At 42.9% G+C, this 22,067-nt stretch overlaps 1 protein-coding gene across 3 annotated transcripts in view; it reads left to right on the top strand.

Moving 5' to 3' along the window:
- The window catches only part of RDH10 (retinol dehydrogenase 10), a 46,932-nt gene extending 33,335 nt beyond the window's left edge, over positions 1 to 13,597 (top strand). For all 3 annotated transcript variants that reach the window (XM_033933394.1, XM_033933393.1, XM_033933395.1), the window contains exons 4-7: positions 2,061 to 2,159; positions 10,145 to 10,290; positions 11,819 to 11,950; positions 12,089 to 13,597. In XM_033933394.1, the coding sequence (XP_033789285.1) occupies positions 2,061 to 2,159; positions 10,145 to 10,290; positions 11,819 to 11,950; positions 12,089 to 12,212 (501 nt within the window). In that variant the 3' untranslated portion in view covers positions 12,213 to 13,597. The remainder of the gene's footprint in view (positions 1 to 2,060; positions 2,160 to 10,144; positions 10,291 to 11,818; positions 11,951 to 12,088) is intronic.
- Positions 13,598 to 22,067: the final 8,470 nt, after the last annotated feature.

The following is a 22,067-nucleotide window of genomic DNA, read 5'->3' as shown; positions in this document are numbered from 1 at the left end:
ATTAGAGGAGGGAAAGGGGAGAGACAGGAATGAGAAAGTAGAGAGAGATTGATGCTGGAAAGGGGGTCAGCAGAGAAATGAGAGAGGGATAAAGATGCTAGATCTGATGTACGAGAGATAAAAATGAAGAAAGCAGTGAAGCTGGAATGAATGATGTAAAAAGGAGAGAGGAGGCACAGGCTGGATGGAAAGGGAAGAGGGGCATAGAAAGAAGTCAGATACATATGGAAGGGGGGAGGGCAACAGTGGATGGAACGGGCAGACGCTGGAAGGAAAAGAGTGAAAAGAAGATGAAAGCAGAGACCACAAAAGGTAGAAAAAAATCATTTTATTTCTATTTTGTCATTACAATATATCAGATTTGAAATATATATCCTGCTAGAGACATAACTGGGGACTGCAAAGCCTAACACTATTCCTGTCATGTGTGACTGCAGTATTCTGTTAGCATGATATTTCTGTGTAGCATTTTGTAATAATTTGGCTTGTTCAGTTTTCTTGATAGTAGAGGGGATATATGTGAAGGGGAGGGGAGACAGGGGTTTTGTTGGTCCTTGCTCTGAATATTTATATTTATAAAATGACAATTGTACAGAATATTGTTTCTTTTTATACTTTAATAAAATACGTTCAATATAAAATCATAACTGAGGCTTGTGCAGATGGGATCAGATGGTTTGTAGGGACCGAGCTTGCGGAGACGGGGCAGAAATGTGTTTTTTTTTTTTAAATTTCAGTCTTAGTAGTTTGCCGGTCCACAAAATTATTCTTTTATTTCTGCCGGTCCACGGGTGTAAAAAGGTTGAAAAACACTGATCTAAAGGATTACTTATCTCAGGGAATTCTTGGTTGCTGCTGTCCCTTAGATATATGCTTTTTTAAAAATTTATATTTATATGACCACTGCTTCGTTTTGTTGGTGGACGCAGGCTGTGTTTCGTGGGACTGTATCTAATCCCGCTGCATCAGGGTATTCGTGGCAACGATATTTACTTATCTTGAATTGGCTGTTGATTCTTCATGCCAATTCTGCTTAGCTTATTCATGAATGAAACCTGAATCGGGTATACTGATCCATTTTCTGAGGCTTTTTCACCTTGATAAGATTGATAGTAGAATAGGCAAGCCTTACAAACTCTTTGGTTGAATACCAGTGGGATTTATCTAGAAAACGTACCCCCTTTTTTACGAAACTGCGATAGTGAGGGGAGCCACGCTGAATGGCCCGCGCTGCTCCCAACGTTCATAGGAACTCAATGAGCATCGGGAGCAGCACAGGCCATTCAGTGTGGCTCCCCGTGCTAGAAACTGCGATCACAGTTTCGTAAAAGGAGGCCTTAGTGGTAGACTTCTTTTTCTGGAGCTATATGGTAACCCTAGGCATGCATATTATGACTTCTGAGTATTTCTTTGCTATGTTTCTGTGCTCCTTTAGCATTATGACGTAACATAACATTTATATACCGCATTACCCTTCAGATCTATGCAATTTAACAAAAGTAAAATACTACTACAACACAGAATGCCTGGCTTTGAGCATCAGCCCTTAATTTAGGTATTTCCTATGTGTGATTTCTAGTGACTTGGTAGGTAACAACTTGATCAGATGTGTAGTTGGCACCTTGATTCCTCCTGTTGCCACATTAGGACATTGCTGAAGTTTGTTTATCTTATTTAAAACATTTGTATTCCACTTTTAGCCAAAGCGGCTCACAATTCAACATACATAGTCTTTAAAACACACAAGTCTCATAGTTCTTCTAGCAAACAAGAGTAAAAACAATAAAAGAGGTAACTTACTAGACATTTTATCATACACTGTTTCAGCAAAATCACATATTCTGCTCAATGTAGGGAATAATTAGTGTAAAAATGCATGAGCAAAAAAATAAGTTTTCAATAGTTTTAAGGCCCTGTTGGCGCATACAGCATTTCTGTGAGTAGCTGATGCTGTACATTCATGTCTTCCTGTGCTCATCAAGACTATTTTCCTTCCGGCAGGTCCTTCTGGGTTTTAGTATAAACATTGGATCCTCTGACATGTACTCTCTGTATTGTAGACCACCAAAGCTTTTCTTCCCAAGATGCTAGAGTTGAATCATGGGCATATTGTCACAGTTGCCAGCTCCCTGGGACTATTCAGTACTGCTGGAATAGAGGTTTGTGTTTAGACTCTTCTTTATTAAAAAAAAAAAAAAATAGTTTCTGTAAGATGCCAATATTTTGCTTTGTTCACCTCTTAAACAGCACTAAGGCACTGGTTGTTTATTGGGTGGTTTGTTTCTACATATTTTAACTCTTAAGTGGTATAAGCACTTTCATTATTTTGAATATAGTCATATACTGCATTAAGGCCTGGCTGTACTAAAGATAGTCTGTAATACCGACTGGATCGCTGTTGACCGATTCTCTGACCGATTCTGAACTAGCAATCAATGCACTACTAAGTTTGCTTGCAAATGATTTGCACGCAAACTCAACAAAGCAACCTCCTGTCACTGCTGTTAAGACACCATGACACCCACCTCCCCAATGGTAGTGGAAATGGCAGGAAGGATGTCTAAACCATCCTGCCATTTTGATTCTCCCCCTCCCCCACAGAAGTGATACGGCATTGTTTGGCTTAGACTCTTCCCCCTTATATTCCCGGAGTGGGGCCTTAGGCATCTGAGCCAATCAGTGCCTTAGGCCCCTCCCTATTCATCACATAATGCAACAGGGAAGGAAAGCCCCCACCATTCGGAAGTGGCGAGCCTACAAGCAGGATAGACTGAGCTTCTGTCCTACTCCAACAACTCTGAGAAGGTATTGGGGGTGGGTGTAGGAATACCACAAAGGAAGCACATACGCAGTCTCAGAATTGAGAAGGAGGCGCTCCAAATGAATGGTCTCTTCCCCCTTTTATTGAGAATCATAGCTTCATTAATTACTTAGCTAAAGCTCTGCAAGGTTATAATTTCATAATGGATTTAGTGAGGATTAGGCCAAAGTAATTCATTGTTTACATATTTCATGTGCTTCTCAAAGTTACTATCCCATGTGTCATCTGAATACATATAAGGTTATAATAAAGTGATTCCCAATGTGTACATTTCTTATGTCTCAAATCTTACTATAGCATGTGACAGTCCAAAGGTTATAATGCATACTCCTTAAGCTTTCTTACTTAGCCTTAAGTCAAGGCCTGCTCAGACAAAGTCTGATTGTTGCCCATTATAAGGGATGCTTAAACAAGATAAGGAATAAGGGTAAATGTGTGTCGGGTTAATATGTGACAGGAAGGGAGAAGAAATGCCTCAGCATTCTGTCACAAGGTGCAAACCTTGTCCTTGCTTAGAAAGTATATGTGGCAGGAGGGGGAGGGAATGAGACATGGGGCATCAGATCCAAACACAGGGCCTAGATCCGCACACAGGGCCTAGGTCAGTGTGCCGACCTGGCCTGGTTCAGAACAGCCTGTGTGCTGATCTTGCCTGTGTTCTGATGCCCTGGATCAGAACTTATCAGATCTCCATCCCTACAGGTGGGGCAGGGGAGGGCCTTTGGTGGCTGAAGTGTGTGGGCATCCCTTTTGCTTTTTTTTCCCCCCCAATGGGGGGTAGAGGATGTTTAGAGGGGCACCTGGCATGGGAGTGGGCCTTTGTTGGCAGGAGGGAGTAGACATCCCCTCCTGCCGCATCGCTGCTGCGAGGGGGGGAGGGGGTAGTCACATTGCAAGAGGGAGTGGGCATCCCTCCTGCCAATTTTCTTTCACACGTTTGTGAGGGGGGGAGGGGGGTTGTTCGGCATGGCAAAAGGAAGTGGCCATTCTTCCTGCCATTTTTGCTGGTACAGGAGTCCATTTTGTGGGGCCGGTTCGTCAGGGAGGGAGGGCTGTCATCGGCAGGGGGGGGGGGGTGCTTTTATTTCTTATGGGACAGATATTTTGCCTGTGTAACACACACAAAATATCTGTGCCATTGAAAAAAAAAAACACGCCAGGCTCACCTGTCGGCAACACAGTTACAACAGGTCTAAACTATCATTTTTTTCCAACAGCTAAAACCCCTCTTATTTTTTTGTATGGCCAAGCGATGTTAGTGCATCAATCGCTTGACTAATTTGCATGGCCAGATCGGGAAATGGGCGCTTGAGGGGGGGAAAAACACGCAGTGAGCCATTTTGTGAATTGGGCCGCTAAAGCTGTGAAAACAAGTTTAATGACGCTCGTTGACTTTAGTGCATCTAGCCCTAAGAGTTTCCAAATTTTTAACTGAATAGTGGCTGTGCAGCACCTTACATGGTAAACAAACTTCCAGCTGCTGAAACATAAGTCCTTTAGCTTCATTTACTTACAAAAATAGTGCAATAGCTATTAAGGACAACTTGGAATACTTTTGAAAAGAGTATAACGATGCTCATTGCTCAGTAGACTGAAATTTGGCTCCAAACTGTTTTAATGTTGGCAAGGGCAGAGGGAAACCGTAATCTCAACACCATTATTTGTTTCAGCTGCTCTATCCTAATCAGAAGCATAACATCCAAGCAAGTGCTTCACTGAGCCATGTTGCCTTGATTTCCATGTTATGGAAAGGTGCTGACTGCCTTATTTTATTTTTTGTGCCTGTTAGAACATTTTCTGTAACTGCCTAGAATCCAGAGATTTGGCAGTCTTTATTTTAACATCTAACCTACAAATTATGCACAAAATTATTTAAAAGGTGCTAATGAAGCCACATTCTTAGGATTTTATGGAGTCCCCAGGACGAGTCTAGAGGGGAAATTTTCTCCACTATAACTACTGCAAACCTATCTGCCAAGAGCCACCAATGGGTATGACTTTCAGATGTCCACAATGAATATTCATGGGCATGTATGTATTTATTGGGTAATTCTGTAGACAAGTACAGAGTCCTGCAATTTCCCCAACTTTAAAGGGAAAAAAGTTCCTTTTTCTGAAAATTGCCTAAGAAAATGCCTGCAAAGATTTGGGTACTGCTTTTATATACTTTGAAAAATAACATGCATGACTTAAAAAAAAAAAAAAAAGTAGTTACTTAAGTTGGCCTCCTATAACCTTAACCTATACTGAGCTATGAACATAAGAATAGCCTTACTGGATCAGACCAATGGTCCATCAAGCCCATTAGCCTATTCTCATGGTGGTCAATCCAGGTCCCATGTACCTGGCTAAACCCAAAGAGTAGCAACATTCCATGCTACCGATCCAGGGCATGCTACCGATCCAGGGCTTCCCCCATGTCTTTCTCAATAACAGACTTTTCTTCCAGGAAATTGTCCAAACCTTTCTTAAAACCAGCTACACTATCCATTCTTACCACAACCTCTGGCAATGCATTCCAGAACTTAACTATTCTCTGAGTGAAAAAATATTTCCTCCTATTGATTTTAAAAGTGTTTCCCTGTAGCTTCATTGAATGTCCCCCTAGTCTTTATAATTTTTGTTGGAGTGAAAAATCAATCGACTTTTACCCATTCTACTCCACTTAGGATTTTGTAGACTTCAATCATATCTCCCCTCAGCCGTCTGTTTTCCAAGCTGAAGACCCCTAACCTTTTTAGTTTTTCCTCATACAAGAGGAGTTCCATCCCCTTTATCATCTTGGTTGCTCTTCTTTGAACCTTTTCTACTGCCGCTATATCTTTCTTGAGATAAGAAGACTAGAATTGAACACAATACTCCAGGTGAGGTCATACCATGGAGCGATAACAGGGGCATTATAACATTCTTAGTCTTGTTATCCATCCCTTTTTTAATAATTGCTAGCATCTTGTTTGCTTTTTTGGCCATCGCCACACATTGGGCAGAATGTTTCATCGTATTGTCTATGATGACACCCAGATCTTTTTCTTGGGCACTAATTCCCAAGGTGGAACCTGGCATCCAGTAACTGTGATTCGGGTTATTCTCATGGGTTAATCCTGGCATGTAATTGTACCTCAGGAAAGGATGGGCAGTTTCCAGGCAACTCACTTAGCCAAGTAAATGGCGGCTGAAAATTTAATGTGTCTCTAATCCGTTTATTTCGTTTTATTTAGGTCATCCTGAAAACTGCCTACCGTATTTTTCACTCCATAAGACGCACTTTTCCCCCCAAAAAAGTGGGTGGAAATAAGGGTGTGTCTTATGGAACGAATACCCCTCTGTACCCCCGTACCTTTTAAAAAATCTAGCCATCTAGCGCTGTATGGCAGGAGCTTTCAGTGCTCCTGCCCTTCCCTCAGCTGATTCCAAAACTCTTGTGGCAGAGTCAAAGCGGAGCACGAGGCAGTCGCAAGATTTTTGTGTTCCTGCCTGGTCCCGCTCCGCTCCGTGAATGGCTACCGCCAGTTCTCACGGGACTGACAGCAGCCATTCACAGTTTATTTGTATTCCATATGTAAGATGTTTTACTTGTTCATGCCGCTTATTTCAACTTTTACCGTTTTTATTTCATTTCTTTATTTTATTTTATTTTTTTCTGTGGTTTTAGTTGTTTGTGTCCTTTGAGGAAGACAGTGGTCCTGCCAAAACCAGGATCCTAGTTGGGACTGTTAATAAAGTTACCTTTTTGCCTTTTGTTTTCTCTTGATATATTGGGCTAAAGTTGTCTCCCTTTGCTTGTGTTTGTTCTGTGTGTGTGGGGGTGGTGGTGGAGGGAAAGCAAAATTATCTCTCTGCACGCTGAAACAAGTGCTGGGAGAAAAAAATGCAATTCTCTTGGCGCTCCAGGATGATGTCATTTGGGGGGTGGAGCCAGCAAGATAAAAACCACAAATAGAAGTCGTGAGTGTTGAACCCACAAATATGGAAGAAGAAGTGTAATTTGTTCTCTCATTCTTTTCTCCACTATAGTATTCTTAGATTTCCTTCTTGTTTCCCCTCCTCTTCACTGGCTCATCTGTTTTACTTTTTGTATCCCTCCCTTTAGTTTCCTCTCAAGCTGTCTCATTAGGACCTGACTGTCAAAACGAGCAGTGCTTCATGCTGTCTGCTGCCAGGCTAGCCAAAGTTTGAACAGCCAAGATATTCAGCAGCACTATCTAGTTATCTGCACCTGGTATCCTGTGAGGACCCAGTCAGTGCTAGTTAACCAGAGCTTGCCTCTAACCAGTGCTGAATATTGCCATTTAATTCAAAGTAGCTACATATTGAAGACTCTGTGTTGCAAGGCTCAAGTCACAGAAGGCCAGATGATGGGCAGAGAATCTGTAAAAATAAAGCCTTCAAAAGGGAAATCCTTGTGTCTCTCTCCCCCCCCCCCCCCAAAGTGAGGGTTAAAGTTTATTGTAACATAGATGTATAAGCCTGTGAGGATTGGGTGGCTGCTTTTTAAGGTGGGAGGGGAAGTTGGCCACTGTTGGAAACAGGATGCTGGGCTTGATGAACGTTCGATCTGTCCCAGTATGGCAATTTTTATGTTCTTAATATGAAATTTCAGACTACAGACTACAGAACTCATTATTGACGTTCCGTAAAATGGTAAAGACCCTCCTCTTCAACTAAAGGTCACCCTCAGTCTACACCCCCCCCCCTTAAGCCCCACCTCTCTCTCCACTAAAATAGTGAAGGAAGCGATAAGTAATAAGAAAAATTCATTCAGGAGATGGAAAAAGGACAAAACTGAAGGGAATTGGATAGAGCACAGGAAGTATCAAAAACAATGTCACCGTGTGGTTCGAAAAGCCAAAAGAGAGTATGAAGAGATGTTAGCCAGGGAGGCTCGAAATTTCAAACCGTTCTTCAGATATGTTAAAGGGAAACAGCCAGCTAGGGAGGAGATGGGACCGCTGAATGATGGAGTCGGGAAGGGAGTAGTGAAGGAGGAGAAAGAAGTCGCGGAAAGACTGAACATGTTCTTTTCGTCTGTATTTACGAACGAAGACACAACCAACATACTGGAACCTGAGCAATTCTTCAATGGAAATCAAGCAGAAAAATTAACATTCATGGAAGTGAGCCTTGAAGATGTGCGCAGGCAGATAGATAAACTAAAAATTGACAAATCTCCAGGTCCGGACGGAATCCATCCAAGGGTTCTGAAGGAACTAAAGGAGGAGATAGCAGAACTACTGCAGCAAATATGCAACCTATCCCTGAAAACAGGCGTGATCCCGGAGGATTGGAAGACGGCCAACATCACGCCCATCTTTAAAAAGGGATCAAGAAGGGACCCGGGAAACTACAGACCGGTGAGTCTGACCTCGGTTCCGGGAAAAATGGCGGAAGCACTGATAAAAGAAAACATCGATGATCACTTGGAAAGAAACAAACTTTTGATAACCAGCCAACATGGTTTCTGCAGGGGGAGATCGTGCCTAACCAACTTACTACACTTCTTCGAAGGAATTAACAAACAGATGGACAGAGGTGACCCCATAGACATCATATACCTTGATTTCCAAAAAGCCTTTGACAAGGTGCCTCATGAACGATTACTCCGGAAACTGAAGAACCATGGGGTGGACGGAGACGTACATAGATGGATCAGAAACTGGTTGGCAGGTAGGAAACAAAGGGTAGGGTTGAAGGGCCACTACTCTGACTGGAGGAGAGTCACGAGTGGTGTTTCGCAGGGCTCGGTGCTCGGGCCGCTGTTATTTAATATATTCATAAATGATCTAGAAACAGGGACGAAGTGTGAGATAATAAAATTTGCATATGACACCAAACTATTTAGGGGAGCTCGGACTAAAGAGGACTGTGAGGAATTGCAAAGAGACTTGAACAAACTAGGGGAATGGGCGACAAAATGGCAAATGAAGTTCAACATTGAGAAATGTAAAGTATTGCATGTGGGAAGCAGAAACCCGAGGTACAACTATACGATGGGAGGGATGTTATTGAATGAGAGTACCCAAGAGAGGGACTTGGGGATAATGGTGGACAGGTCAATGAAGCCGACGGCACAGTGCGCAGCAGCTGCTAAGAGAGCGAATAGAATGCTAGGTATAATCAAGAAGGGTATTACAACCAGGACAAAAGAAGTTATCCTGCCGCTGTATCGGGCAATGGTGCGCCCACACCTGGAATACTGCGTCCAGTTTTGGTCGCCATACCTTAAGAAGGATATGGCGTTACTCGAGAGAGTTCAGAGAAGAGCGACACGTCTGATAAAAGGGATGGAAATCCTTTCATACGCTGAGAGATTGGAGAAACTGGGTCTCTTTTCCCTGGAGAAGAGGAGACTTAGAGGGGATATGATAGAGACTTATAAGATCATGAGGGGCATAGAGAGAGTAGAGAGGGACAGATTCTTCAAACTTTCAAAAAATAAAAGAACAAAAGGGCATTCGGAAAAGTTGAAAGGGGACAGATTCAATACAAATGCCAGGAAGTTCTTCTTTACCCAACGTGTGGTGGACACTTGGAATGCGCTTCCAGAGGACGTTGTAGGGCAGAATACAGTACTGGGATTTAAGAGAGGATTGGACATTTTCCTGCTGGAAAAGGGAATAGAAGGGTATAAATAGAGGATTACTACTCACGTCCTGGACCTGTTGGGCCGCCGCGTGAGCGGACTGCTGGGCAAGATGGACCTCAGGTCTGACCCAGCAGAGGCATTGCTTATGTTCTTATGTTCTCTCTCCTGTCTATTTTCTCCCTAAATTTCAGTATAGTCCTCTCTTAGTCTGTACTGTGATAAATTGAATCTAAACTCAAATAACTTGTATTTAAACTAAACTACTTATACTTAAACTCTACTCTTAATTTGCTGTATACTCCCTGTATTTAAACTACCGCACAGTCTTGTATGTCCAAACATTTAAACCTATTGTATATCTTATATGTCCAATTACACTCCATTGTGTATGTTAACTTGTAGACCGTTCTGAGCTACTGGGAGGACAGGATAAAAATCTAAATAAATTAAATAAATAAATTTTTATGTTCTTAATATGAAATTTGATGTGGCTAAATTGTATTCAGTTTGCTGGCCCTTTTTAAATGTTGGTTTGAAGATATTCTATGTTAGACAACATCAAATTTGCCTTTCTTCCAAAACTGTCATTATTTTTTGTTCATTGGAACAAATGTTCAGTCACCTGTAACCTTGTATTAGATCTTTAGCAGAAGGCAGAAAGTGAAGCAAACTGTTTTGCTTCTGGTGTCTATTCCACTTGGATTTTTTGAGTATAATCTTTCCTTCCTTCCCACCCGCAGGATTACTGTGCTAGTAAATTTGGTGCTGTGGGTTTCCATGAATCCCTAAGCCACGAACTTAAAGCTGCTGAAAAGGATGGAGTGAAAATGACACTGGTGTGCCCTTACCTTGTGGACACGGGCATGTTCCGTGGATGCAGAATCAGGTCAGTGAGTAACCCAGACAGGGGAAGAGATCCTGCTCCAATGAGGAGGGAAGGGATCATTTGCAGCCTGTGTTCTTTGCATAGTTCTTAAGATAATATACATTAGGTCTGGATCCTTCCTTCAGATGTAATAGATTTAGGAGGCAATCTTAATTATATCAAATACTTTCAGCCATATATATTTTGTAGCATGCCAAAAAGGTCTGAAAAATTAGACCTTGGTTTTTATTGTGGGTATAGTTTTTTTCCATCCAAGCCTTTGAAATCATCTAGTTTTTCTTACACCCTCTTTTCATTGCTGATATGAAACTTTGTCTACTAAATTCAAATTAGTAATGAGCCCAGTAGTATTTGAATTCAGAAATAAGTTCCTTGCGCTACTTACATGTTTACCAGGAACATTAGAATGGATAGTCTGGAAAAGGACTTCTAAAATTATGCACAGTCTGCACTATGAAGTGGAGCTTCAACCTAAAATTCCTATGCTGTAAACAGGAGTGCCTAAACATTTCACAGGAAGAGCCACCAAAAAATGCTTCAAATTGCGGAAGACTTATGGGTGTTCTCTGGAGTTTGGCCCTTTTCCTTGATTTTAAAATACTCCCATGGGAACTCAATTTCCCGTTCTGTCCCTGTCCCTGCCCCATTCCTGCAAGCTCTGTCCTCATCTGCGCAAGCCTTGAACACTTTAAAAACATAAGTGTTCGAGGCTTGTGCCGAACTTGCAGGAATGTGACAAGGACAGGGAAAAAACTCTTGAGGACAGGATGGGGAGAAATTTGTCATTTTCTAGATTGCAGCTTGAGGGAGTATGGTGGTTAAATGATGGGGTATGGAGGGACTATGCATATGTGCTCCTTCATACTCTACCACCTCTAGTTATCCCCTCTTCTGCTTATTTTTGTATTTATTGAATTTGATATACCGCTTGTAAATAAATATTAAGCGGTTTCCAAAGCTAATAATAGGCACATTAAAAGCAACCCTCTCTGTCCCAGGTGGGCTCACAATCTAAACTAAAGTGCCTGAGAAAAAAACAATGCTTTTATAAAAGATAAATGGGAAAGAAGAGAGAAGAACCCCCAGAGAAAACATACAATAAAGCTACAGGAACCCCAAAGTATCCAGGGAAGCTGAAAACAAACACCCTTATAATTGCATGTGTTGCTGGGGGGGGGGAGCGCTCAAATTCGACCAGCTATTTAGCAGTAGCCACTCTATCCTCACCATACACATGCCCAAAAAAGTAACCTCCCTTTGAACTATTTCACCCAAGGCAAGGAAAATGCTCTGTGGCCTAGCCTTAGTTTGCAAACCTCTGTTTCATGGAAGAAGAAAAGGATACAAGTCGGGGAGGGGGGAGGGGGGGCGGCGTTCCTTGTCTGATTTCATTGAGATATTTTTTCATTTGATTTAAAGAACTTCAATATAGATCTGTATGTGTGAGTTCATTTTAGCATACCCTGCAATGAGAAGTATTTTGTTCTCTTTGAAGAGTTGTTATAAAAAAGAGAATGTTGCTTTTTAGGAAAGAAATTGAGCCTTTCCTGCCACCCTTAAAACCAGATTACTGTGTGAAGCAGGCTATTCGAGCCATCCTCACAGACCAGCCCATGATTTGCACTCCCCGTTTGATGTACATGGTGACTTGCATGAAAAGGTAATACATTTCTCTCTGCTTTCACTTTCTACAAATGGTTGACCAGCGAATATGCATGTGCATTATTTTTTGTGTGATTATTACAATATAAGCTCTCTTGTATTAACCCCTTCTGGTTTCCTCCTTCTGTATTTTCAGCATTCTGCCTTTCGAGGCAGTTGTGTGCATGTACAGGTTCTTGGGTGCTGACAAGTGTATGTACCCCTTCATTGCCCAGAGGAAGCAGGCTATGAATAATAACGAGGCAAAGAATGGAATTTAACGTCTGGGTTCGATGGATTGGCCTCCATTAGTTGACTAGGATCAAAAACCCTCTGAAGTATGATGTGCACTTTTGCATCGGTTCGATGCAAGTCATGTTTCCTGTGGCATTCTCTTGGATCCTAAACCTTGTGTATGGAACTTTTTATTTTAAAAACAAACAAACTTTATTTACAAACTGTAAATTTAACTAGAGTACTTTTGAAATGTGATAAGGTAAATGAAGGTGAGATGTAGCTGCCTCCAGCATTCTTTTTAGTTACTGTATATACAGTAAGCTTAGCCCTATCTCTTATTGTAGAGATGCACTATGTTTCTGCAGACTGCCACTGCTGAAAGATCAATCAGGTTTAAAATTTTCTCCAATAAATGTTTTAGCTAAGTTTCACGCAGTTGAAAGCACATGTAGGTGACCTGAGAAGTCAAGGACTAATTATGAATGCTCTTTGTTCACTTGGTGATCCAAAAGTGCAACGGATAAGTGGTAGAACTGCTATAATTGACTTTGTCTTTTTGCAGCAAACATGGTTTCTTATGGATTTGTAATCTTCCCTCTCCTCTACTCCTCACTCATTCACTCAACACAATATTTTGGAATTTCTGCAGATAAGCATGTTTGGGTCACAGTATTTTTGTTTTTGTTGTCACATCCCCCTTTGTGGTTGGTCAAATGGCTTGGCTTTACATCTGCTGGAATTCCACTTGGCTAGAGCTGTGTTCATGAATTATCAGGTTGGCTTGATGGCACAGTGTTCAGCCTAACCTTTGTAAGGCAGGCAGGATCATCTTTAAATGCCTAAACCCATGGTTGGGTACATCTTTCCCTAAAGAAGATAAATTTTTCTAGCTGAGCTCTTGGCACAATTTTGAAGTGGCTCAGAAGGAAGAAATGAAGGGCCTGATTTCACCTTATGCCTAGTCCAATAGGAAAGGAATTTTATTTTACAGAAATGGCCCAAATTTGCCTCTTCCAGCATATAAAGCCCCTCCCTATGTGAATTATTAATGGGAAGAAATGCTTGCATATGTGGTCCTTATTGTTTCTAAATGATTCTCCCCACGTTGCCTGGTGCAGAAACTGTCTGAGAAGCCACTTCTGCTTTTCATATATGAAGCTCTAAGGATGTAATGAGTGTGCCATTTTTTTCAAGTATTTTCTAGAACAGTCAAGGATACTTTTACAGTATTTTTGTAAAGCAAAACAAATTGTGCCTTGAATTTGATAACATCTGTATTACTAAACATTGTAAAAATGAATTTCTACCTCTGTATCTAAATATATACATTATACTTTGTAAATTCCTTTAAAACTATTGTGATTTTTTACATGTCTTGTTAAATAGTAACTGGTGTCTGGGTTATTAAAGTGAACCACCTTAAAGAAAAAAAAAAGTGACTGTCTTCCCACATTTTTTTGTGTTCAAATTATGTTCTACATTTAGTTGATTGAGATGATGGTTTATTCTTCTTTATATGGGCAATACTGGCTATATGTCACTATATAGAGAAGTCTTCCATTTGTAAGAGAAGATATTCTTGAAAATGTTTACCATCTATTTCCACTATAATGAAATATGTTTTAAAACCCAGGGTTACACACTGAAAGACTTGTCTAATCCAGTTCATGCACATTTTAAGTAGGTGAGAGCTCATAATGCATTGTGACGTCCCAGTTGAAAACATTGTTTTTTGGGGGTTTTTTGTTATCAGCCATCCATAACTATCACTAATATGTCAAAAGGAAGTTTTGCACAACTGATCATGTGAAACAGAGAAACACATTTTTTTTCCTTTCCCTTTACTGACCAATTAGTAGCATCTCAACATCATTGTAACTGAATTTAAGAAGCAACTGGAAGCACAAATGTTACAGCCTAATAGTACTTCTTTTAAAATAAGGTGCAGAGAGCTCAGTGCCAATACTGTGAGGCAGAGATTGGGTTTGTACAGCATCTCTGTCCTGGTTTATCCCAAAAGAAGAAGGCGTGATCGTTGCATAATAGTGACACCTAAGGGTCCTTTTACAAAGGCACCTGCCGCGCTAGTACCTAACACCTCCATTGACGAGGCGTTAGGATTTTAGGCTGCCGCGGGGGTTAGCGCGTGATGAAATGTCCGACGCGCTAACCCCAAGTAGCGCGCCTTGATAAAAGGAGCCCCTAGTGACCAAACTGCACAGCTCTGTAAGTAGCCCAGATCTTTGACTCCTGTGTGAGAACTGGTATTCCAATGGCTGAACCGCCAGTGTAGAAGAAAAATCTTGGGTAGTTGGAAATGAAGGCTTATGGTGCTGGTCCCAGCCTTGATTATGGCGGAGCTAGAAGCTTAAAGGTGCAAACTTTTCTGTAGCTAACTGCATTGTCCACTGCTCAGCTGCAATTATTTAATATTGACCATGCTATTGGAACTAGGTCCCACACTCAGTCAGTTTTATCATGAGAGTGGATAGTATAATTTTCAGGTCATGGAAATTCTATTCACGAGTGTTAAGTTATTTTACCCCTTTTAATATCATAAATTGAACTCCAAATAACTCATTGGTGTTCAGTGCTGGCAGTTCTTTAGTACCTTTCCCATGTCCAGTGTTCAAATAAAGAAAATGGACCAGCAACAGAATTAACCCAAAAACTATTTCAAATTGAATGATTGCCTTTTTATAGGAAATTTTAAATTTCCTTTTTAAGTATTTAAAAAGAAGGCATTGGTACCAGCTGCTACTTACCTCTGATCTTGAATGGTCCTGGATGTGTCAGAAAATAGTTTGTGCCCACAAAACAAGATTTCCTTGACATGAAAATATGTTTTAAAGATAAACAGGGATGGAGAACAGCTGTCGCCTACTGAGTTGTCATCCATCGAAGAAAGTGAGGGACCTGTGGATGTGGATTTTCATAGGCTTGATTTTTATCCATGTAATAAATCTATGGTGAAGACGGTTACAGTCAAACAACCCACCTGACGAGCTAAGCTACCAATACTCTTTTGAGACTGAGCTAAGTAAATACTATATTTCTGGGACACATTACAATTTTGGGTCTAGGGGGAGGATACATAGCAATTCTGGGTCTAGAGGGAGTACACATTATAATTCTGGGACCAGAGAGAGTGCACACGTTGCAAATTGTACTAAAGGAGCTCGAGTAGTCCAAACGGGAATACCCCCACAGGGTACACACATTACCGAGTCTGAGATAGGAGCACACTATAGTCATGGGGAGTCCAAGACAGGTTCAAGCTTTAGCTCTGGGTCTATGGAGTGTAAGAGACAGGCGAATAATGCTAGGGAGTGCAAGAGACATGCGAATAATGCTAATGGGGTCCTAGTTGATAAAGAGGGATCGTCCCCACTGAGATACAACAAACACACAACGTGGAGGGTTATGTACGTCAACGCCCACAGTCTGGGAAATAAGATCCTAGACTTGGAAACAGAAATGAGGAATGCCGACCTGGATGTAGTGGCAATATCTGAGACCTGGCTCACAGACTCCCACGGGTGGGACATGGTCATACCAGGTTACAACTTGCTTCGCCGGGACAGGGAGGGTAAAATGGGAGGTGGTGTAGCATTATATACTAGAGAGGACATTAAGGTCACCAGAATCACAGATGTACAGTACACTGGGGAATCCCTTTGGGTAAATTTGGCCAGAGGGAAGGACAAATGCCTGTATCTTGGCGTAGTATACAGACCCCCAAGACATCAAGATGACCTAGATAAGGAATTAATCGGAGATATAGAGAATATCACCTTGCGGGGTGATACAGTATTGGTAGGTGACTTCAACATGCCTGATGTGGATTGGGTCACACTTTCCTCTGCTTCCGGCAACAGCAGGAAGCTATTAAACTCTTTGAATGGAGCAAGACTCAGGCAACTGGTATCTGAACCAACAAGGGATCAGGCAATACTGGACCTAGTACTTACCAACGGGGAAAGTATCACAGAGGTCTCGGTGGGTGAAACTTTGGCCTCCAGTGACCACAATATGATATGGTTCAATCTCAGGAAAGGTTTCACGAAATCTACCACAATGACCAAGGTTCTCAAATTCAAAGACACAAACTTCCAAGACATGGGAGACTTCGTTCACCAGGCGCTACAAAGCCAAGCAGACACTGTCAGCGTGGAAGAAATGTGGTCAACTCTGAAAGCCACCATACAGGAAGCAACAAACTGCTATGTTAAATCAGTAAGTAAACGGAGTAGGAACAACAAGCCACAGTGGTTCTCTACGGAGATCTCGGACATCATCAAAGAGAAGAAAAAAGCATTCATCTCTTACAAACAATCAGGGACACAGGACTCTAGAGTAAAATATCTGGCCAAGTCAAGGGCCGTCAAAGCAGCAGTTAGGGAGGCCAAATTCCGCATGGAGGAGTCTCTAGCAAAGAACATCCAGAAAGGAGATAAATCTTTCTTCAGGTATATCAGTGACAGAAATAAGAACTCGGGCGGGATAGTATGTCTCAGAAAACCAGACGGAGACATTGTAGAAACGGACTCGGAAAAAGCCCAACTGTTAAATAAATACTTCTGCTCAGTCTTCACCCGCAAGAATCGGCCCTCAGCCACAGACAAGGGTTAAATCAGTTGACCCGTTTAGTAATTTAAAGTTTACACCCAGCAGCGTCTATTGCGAGCTGTCAAAAATCAAGGTCAACAAGGCAATGGGGCCTGACAACCTACACCCTAGAGTGCTCAGGGAGTTGGGTGATGTCCTAGCGGAATCGCTATCCGCGCTCTTCAATCTCTCCCTTAGTACAGGTAACGTCCCGATGGACTGGAAGACAGCTAACGTCATCCCACTCCACAAGAAAGGCTCCAAGATGGAGATGGCAAATTACAGACCAGTGAGTCTCACATCGATAGTGAGCAACTAATGGAAACCCTAATCAAACACCAATTGGATAGAATCATGGACGAGGAGAAACTACGGGATCCCCGCCAACATGGATTTACTAAGGGGAGATCCTGCCAATCCAACCTGATCAGCTTCTTTGACTGGGTGACGAGGAAACTGGATGCTGGTGAGTCCCTGGACATCGTCTACCTGGATTTCAGCAAAGCATTTGATAGCGTACCACACCGCAGGTTGCTAAGCAAGATGAGTTCTTTAGGTTTGGGCGACACATTGACAAATTGGGTTGGGAACTGGCTTGGAGGTAGGCTTCAGAGGGTAGTGGTGAACGGCACCCCCTCCGAAATGTCAGAGGTGATAAGTGGAGTGCCACAGGGCTCCGTCCTGGGCCCGATCTTGTTCAACATCTACATAAGAGACTTGACAGAAGGGCTCCGAGGAAGAATAACATTATTCGCCGATGATGCCAAGCTAAGCAATGTAGTGAACAAGAGCACAACAGACAATAATTCAATGGCAGATGATATGATGCATGACCTACTTCTACTGGAGCACTGGTCTAAGTCCTGGCAACTCAGTTTCAATGCCAAAAAATGCAAAGTCATGCACCTGGGAAGCCGAAATCCATGCAAGATTTACACCCTAAATGGCGAGATCTTGACAAAAACTGAAGCAGAAAGAGACTTAGGGGTGATTGTCAGGGAAGACATGAAGTCTGCAAATCAAGTTGAGCAAGCTTCATCCAAAGCAAGGCAAATCATAGGTTGCATACGCAGGAGTTTCGTCAGCCGTAAACCTGAAGTCATTATGCCACTGTATAGATCCATGGTGAGACCGCACCTGGAGTACTGTGTGCAATTTTGGAAGCCGCATTACCGCAAGGAGGTGCTGAGACTGGAATCGGTCCAGAGAATAGCCACCAGGATGGTCTCGGGACTCAAGGAGCTCCCATACGAGGAGCGGTTAGGGAAGTTTCAGCTCTACTCACTAGAGGAACGTAGAGAGAAGGGAGATATGATCGAGACATTCAAGTACCTCACAGGTCGCATCGAGGTGGAAGAGGATATCTTCTTTTTCAAGGGTCCTGCGGCAACAAGGGGGCATTAGTGGAAAATCAGGGGCGGGAAACTGCACGGTGACACTAGGAAGTTCTTCTTCACCGAAAGGGTGGTTGATCGCTGGAATAGTCTTCCACTTCAGGTTATTGAGGCCAGAAGCGTGCCAGATTTTAAGGCCAAATGGGACAAACATGTGGGATCTATCCGCAAAGATAGATAGGGAGGGTCATTGGAGTGGGCAGACTTGATGGGCCGTGGCCCTTATCTGCCATCTATTTCTATGTTTCTAAGTTGGATCAAGGGTCTAAAACCATATTTAACAACAAAAGGAACTGTGGAAAAGATGTTCCCCGATAGTCATTTATTGAGTCAAATGTTGTAATGTTATATTCACAGAATGAAATCCACATATGTATGATATGGTGCAGACCCAACATAACATTTCAAACAAGGACCTGTTCTAGTGTCCATTTGTACTGTTCTCCCTTGATTACTGTTGCAGTACTTTTGAGCCAGCCAAAGCTGCAGATTTGTCAGTTGCAGCTGGCCAAAATGCTGCAGCAAGGGCACATCACATTAAGAAAGCATCTCTTCCATGTTGATAGTATTAGTAACCATTGTCATTTCACCAAGGATGAAATTTTAAAATTCTGTTGCTGACCTTTAATGTAGTGGTGAATGCTCTAAATATCTAAACAGGAGGTTGAAAAATTATCCTTTAGTTGTCTTTTGAGATCTAGCTGAGAACATCTTCCAGAGCTTCATATGGATGAAAAAAAGTGAAAGGGGAACAAATAAGATAAGAGTGTTTTGTGAAATAGTTTACCAAGGGAACTTCATCTGGAAAATGAAAATGATCTGCAGAAATTTAAAAAAACAGTAACCTAAATCTTCACCTCCTAGTTTAATAGGTGGGGGGGGAACCAAAAAGTGATTGAATATTGGTTCAAGTCTTTTTGATTTTGAGTGTTAAGTGGTTTACATAAATCATTTTATTAGTACTATGTAGTATTATATAAGAATTATAATAAATATTCCTTGGTAAGAGAATCGAGACAGGTGTCCCTTGTGAGAATATCCACAACAGACTGGAGAGACCATTTGGGTCTTTATCGGCTGCATTTTACTATGTAACACAATATTCAAGAAAAGAAGTCAACTCCAACCTGTCAATAGAAGGATACTTATCTGGGGCCAGCTCTGCTTGCTTGTTCAAGTTCTTTTTTGAAGATTAACAGCAAGTGCAGTGCTTCAAGGACTTTAAGGCTAATGTAGACAGCAATCTTGTTTTAGGGAAAATTCATTAGTTGCTCCAGATTTGTTTTCCCATTAATAACTCCAATTGATGATAATCTGTACAATTTGGTAACATGGCTACTATTAAATTGCCAGAGTATGTTTCCTGTTTCAGTCTTAACTTCTTTCAGCTTCCTATCTTTGGTCTTCAAATTTGTTTCTTTTGAAAATATAGCCATTTGTTACATGTAAAACCTAAAATTTTCTTCAGATCATAGATAATAATATAAGAATAGCCATAGTGGGGGGTCTGTCTATTCTAGTATCCTGTCTTCACAGTGGCCAATCCAGGTCACAAGTAGAGAATGACACGGTGAAAAAATTGGTCCCCGTCACCGCCCCGTCCCCGTCTCACCATCCTCTGCACCGCCCCGTCACCGCCATTCCCTTCACCGCCCCGTCACCGCCACTGCCACCCCATTCACCGCCCCGTCACCGCCACTGCAACCCCATTCACCGCCCCGTCACCGTCACCGCTGCATACATAAAAGCCTCAAACGGGTACGATTTTATATACTTTTCTTTATTTACGTATAAAGGAAACATTCTTTAAAACTTTAAAACTTAGTTAAATATTAGTTAATAACTATACAAAAACAAACACGACATGTACTTTTAATGCTTACAAATTGTAAGTTACAATGTTAGCCTACATGGTAAGTAGACGCGGCCGCTGTACCTAATCGCGGCAAATCGTGTACCTAATCGTGTACCTAATCGCGGTCACTATGCTAATCGTGATTAGCATAGTGACCGCGGCTACGGCTGCAAGTCTCCCCTCCCCCCAGCGATCACGGCAGGAGGGCACCCAACCCCTCCTGTAGACCCCCCCAACGGCCCTCCCGACAATCGCAGCAGAAGGGTACCCAAACCCTCCTGCCGGTCCTCCCAATGGCCTCCCCTAAGATCGCCGGCAGGAGGGTACCCAACCCCTCCTGCTGGACCCCCCCCCCCCAACGAACCCTCCCACCCCGGAACCCCCTTAGTCTTACTTTCCAAGTTGGACCGGACGGCTCCTCACACGTATGGCCAGCAGGCTTGCCTCCGTCCAAATGAGGCGGGCCCGCCCCTACCCTGCCCAACCCACAGGATCCTAGGGCCTGATTGGTCTAGGCACCTAAAGCCACTCCCGCTATAGGAGGGGCCTTAGGTGCTTGGGCCAATCAGGCCCTAGGATCCTGTGGGTTAGGCAGGGGAGGGGAGGGGCGGGCCCGCCTCATTTGGACGGAGGCAGGCCTGCTGGCCAGACGAGCGAGGAGCTGTCCGGTCCAACTTGGAAAGTAAGACTAAGGGTGGTGTTTCGGGATGGCGGGGTTTGTTGGGGGAGGGTCCGGCAGGAGGGGTTGGGCACCCTCCTATTGGCGATATAGGGGGCCGTTGGGGGTGCCGGCAGGAGGGGTTGGGCACCCTCCTACCAGTGATCATAGGGGGGCTGTTGGGGAGCTGGCAGGAGGGGTTGGATATCCTCCTGCTGCGATCGTCGGGAGGGCCGTTGGGGGGGGGGGTTGGGGTAGGCAGGAGGGGTTGGATATCCTCCTGCCGCGATCGTTGGGGAGGGCTGGTTCTGTCGGCATGAAGGGCTGAGCACCTTCCTGCTGGCGATCGTCGGGGGGGGGGGCGGGTTCTATTGGCAGGAAGGGTTGATCTGACAAATGAGGAGCCAGTATATTGGGGGGCGGAGTCAATGCGGCAACGTGCAGGTGAAACACAGGTAAATAGCGGTTTCTTGAAGGGGGGACATTGGCCTGCGGGGACAAATCTATTCACCGTTTTTGCGGGCGGTGAAAGGATTTGTCCCCACGTCTGCGGCGATTTGCTAATGAGGTCACCATAACCCGCAGCCACGCAGCGGTTCGCTGCGGGGATCGCTCCCCGTGTCATTCTCTAGTCACAAGTACCTGCCAGAAACCCAGATATCAAGTAAGGATACATTCCTGTTATCAACGGGGGCTGAACTTGTTGCAGAATTTTCCCCTTCTCAAGAGGAAGAATAACTCTGGCTATAGGCTCTGAATAAAACAAAGATGACCAGATCATTTTTCTCCTTAAGGTTATTAGGTAGCTAGTAGCTACAAGGATTAGAATATATGATCTGCAGTATGAAGAACGCAGATGGAGGGAAAGATTTAGGAATACTCTTGATACTTGAATCATGATAGAAGATAATCTGTTAACAGGGAGAACATCTTTAAAACTCACCAGAGACTTATCCATTCTTTGGGGGAAAAAAGCCCAACTGATTTTTCCCAACAAAATTCAAATTTGTGACCACCGGACTTTGCTACTTCATTCACCTGGGTTGCTATCTAAAGACAAACTGCAGACCTCACACCACAGTATGATGGCTGAAACATCAGTTCTACCTGACAAGATGCAGTGCATCCTGGAAACCTGCAATAAATATGATGCCAGCTGCAAAAACCCTGTGAGAAGTATATGGACTAATGTGAGTGAATGCTTACATTCCACTGGAAAGAGGGGGCAGGGGCAAACTCCACTTGGCAGGATTTTAAACATGACCAAAATACAGTTTATACATAAAACAACAAATACACAATGACAATATACAAGTCAACAACAGAACTCAGTCTTATAAATAGATTAAAACACTAGGCAATCTCTTCCAAGCCGAAGCTCCAA

This window comes from Geotrypetes seraphini, chromosome 2, assembly GCF_902459505.1.
Source record: "Geotrypetes seraphini chromosome 2, aGeoSer1.1, whole genome shotgun sequence".
Taxonomy (NCBI): domain Eukaryota; kingdom Metazoa; phylum Chordata; class Amphibia; order Gymnophiona; family Dermophiidae; genus Geotrypetes; species Geotrypetes seraphini.
The sequence above is the reverse complement of the archived record's forward strand: the minus strand, read 5'-3'. Positions and strand labels throughout refer to the sequence as shown.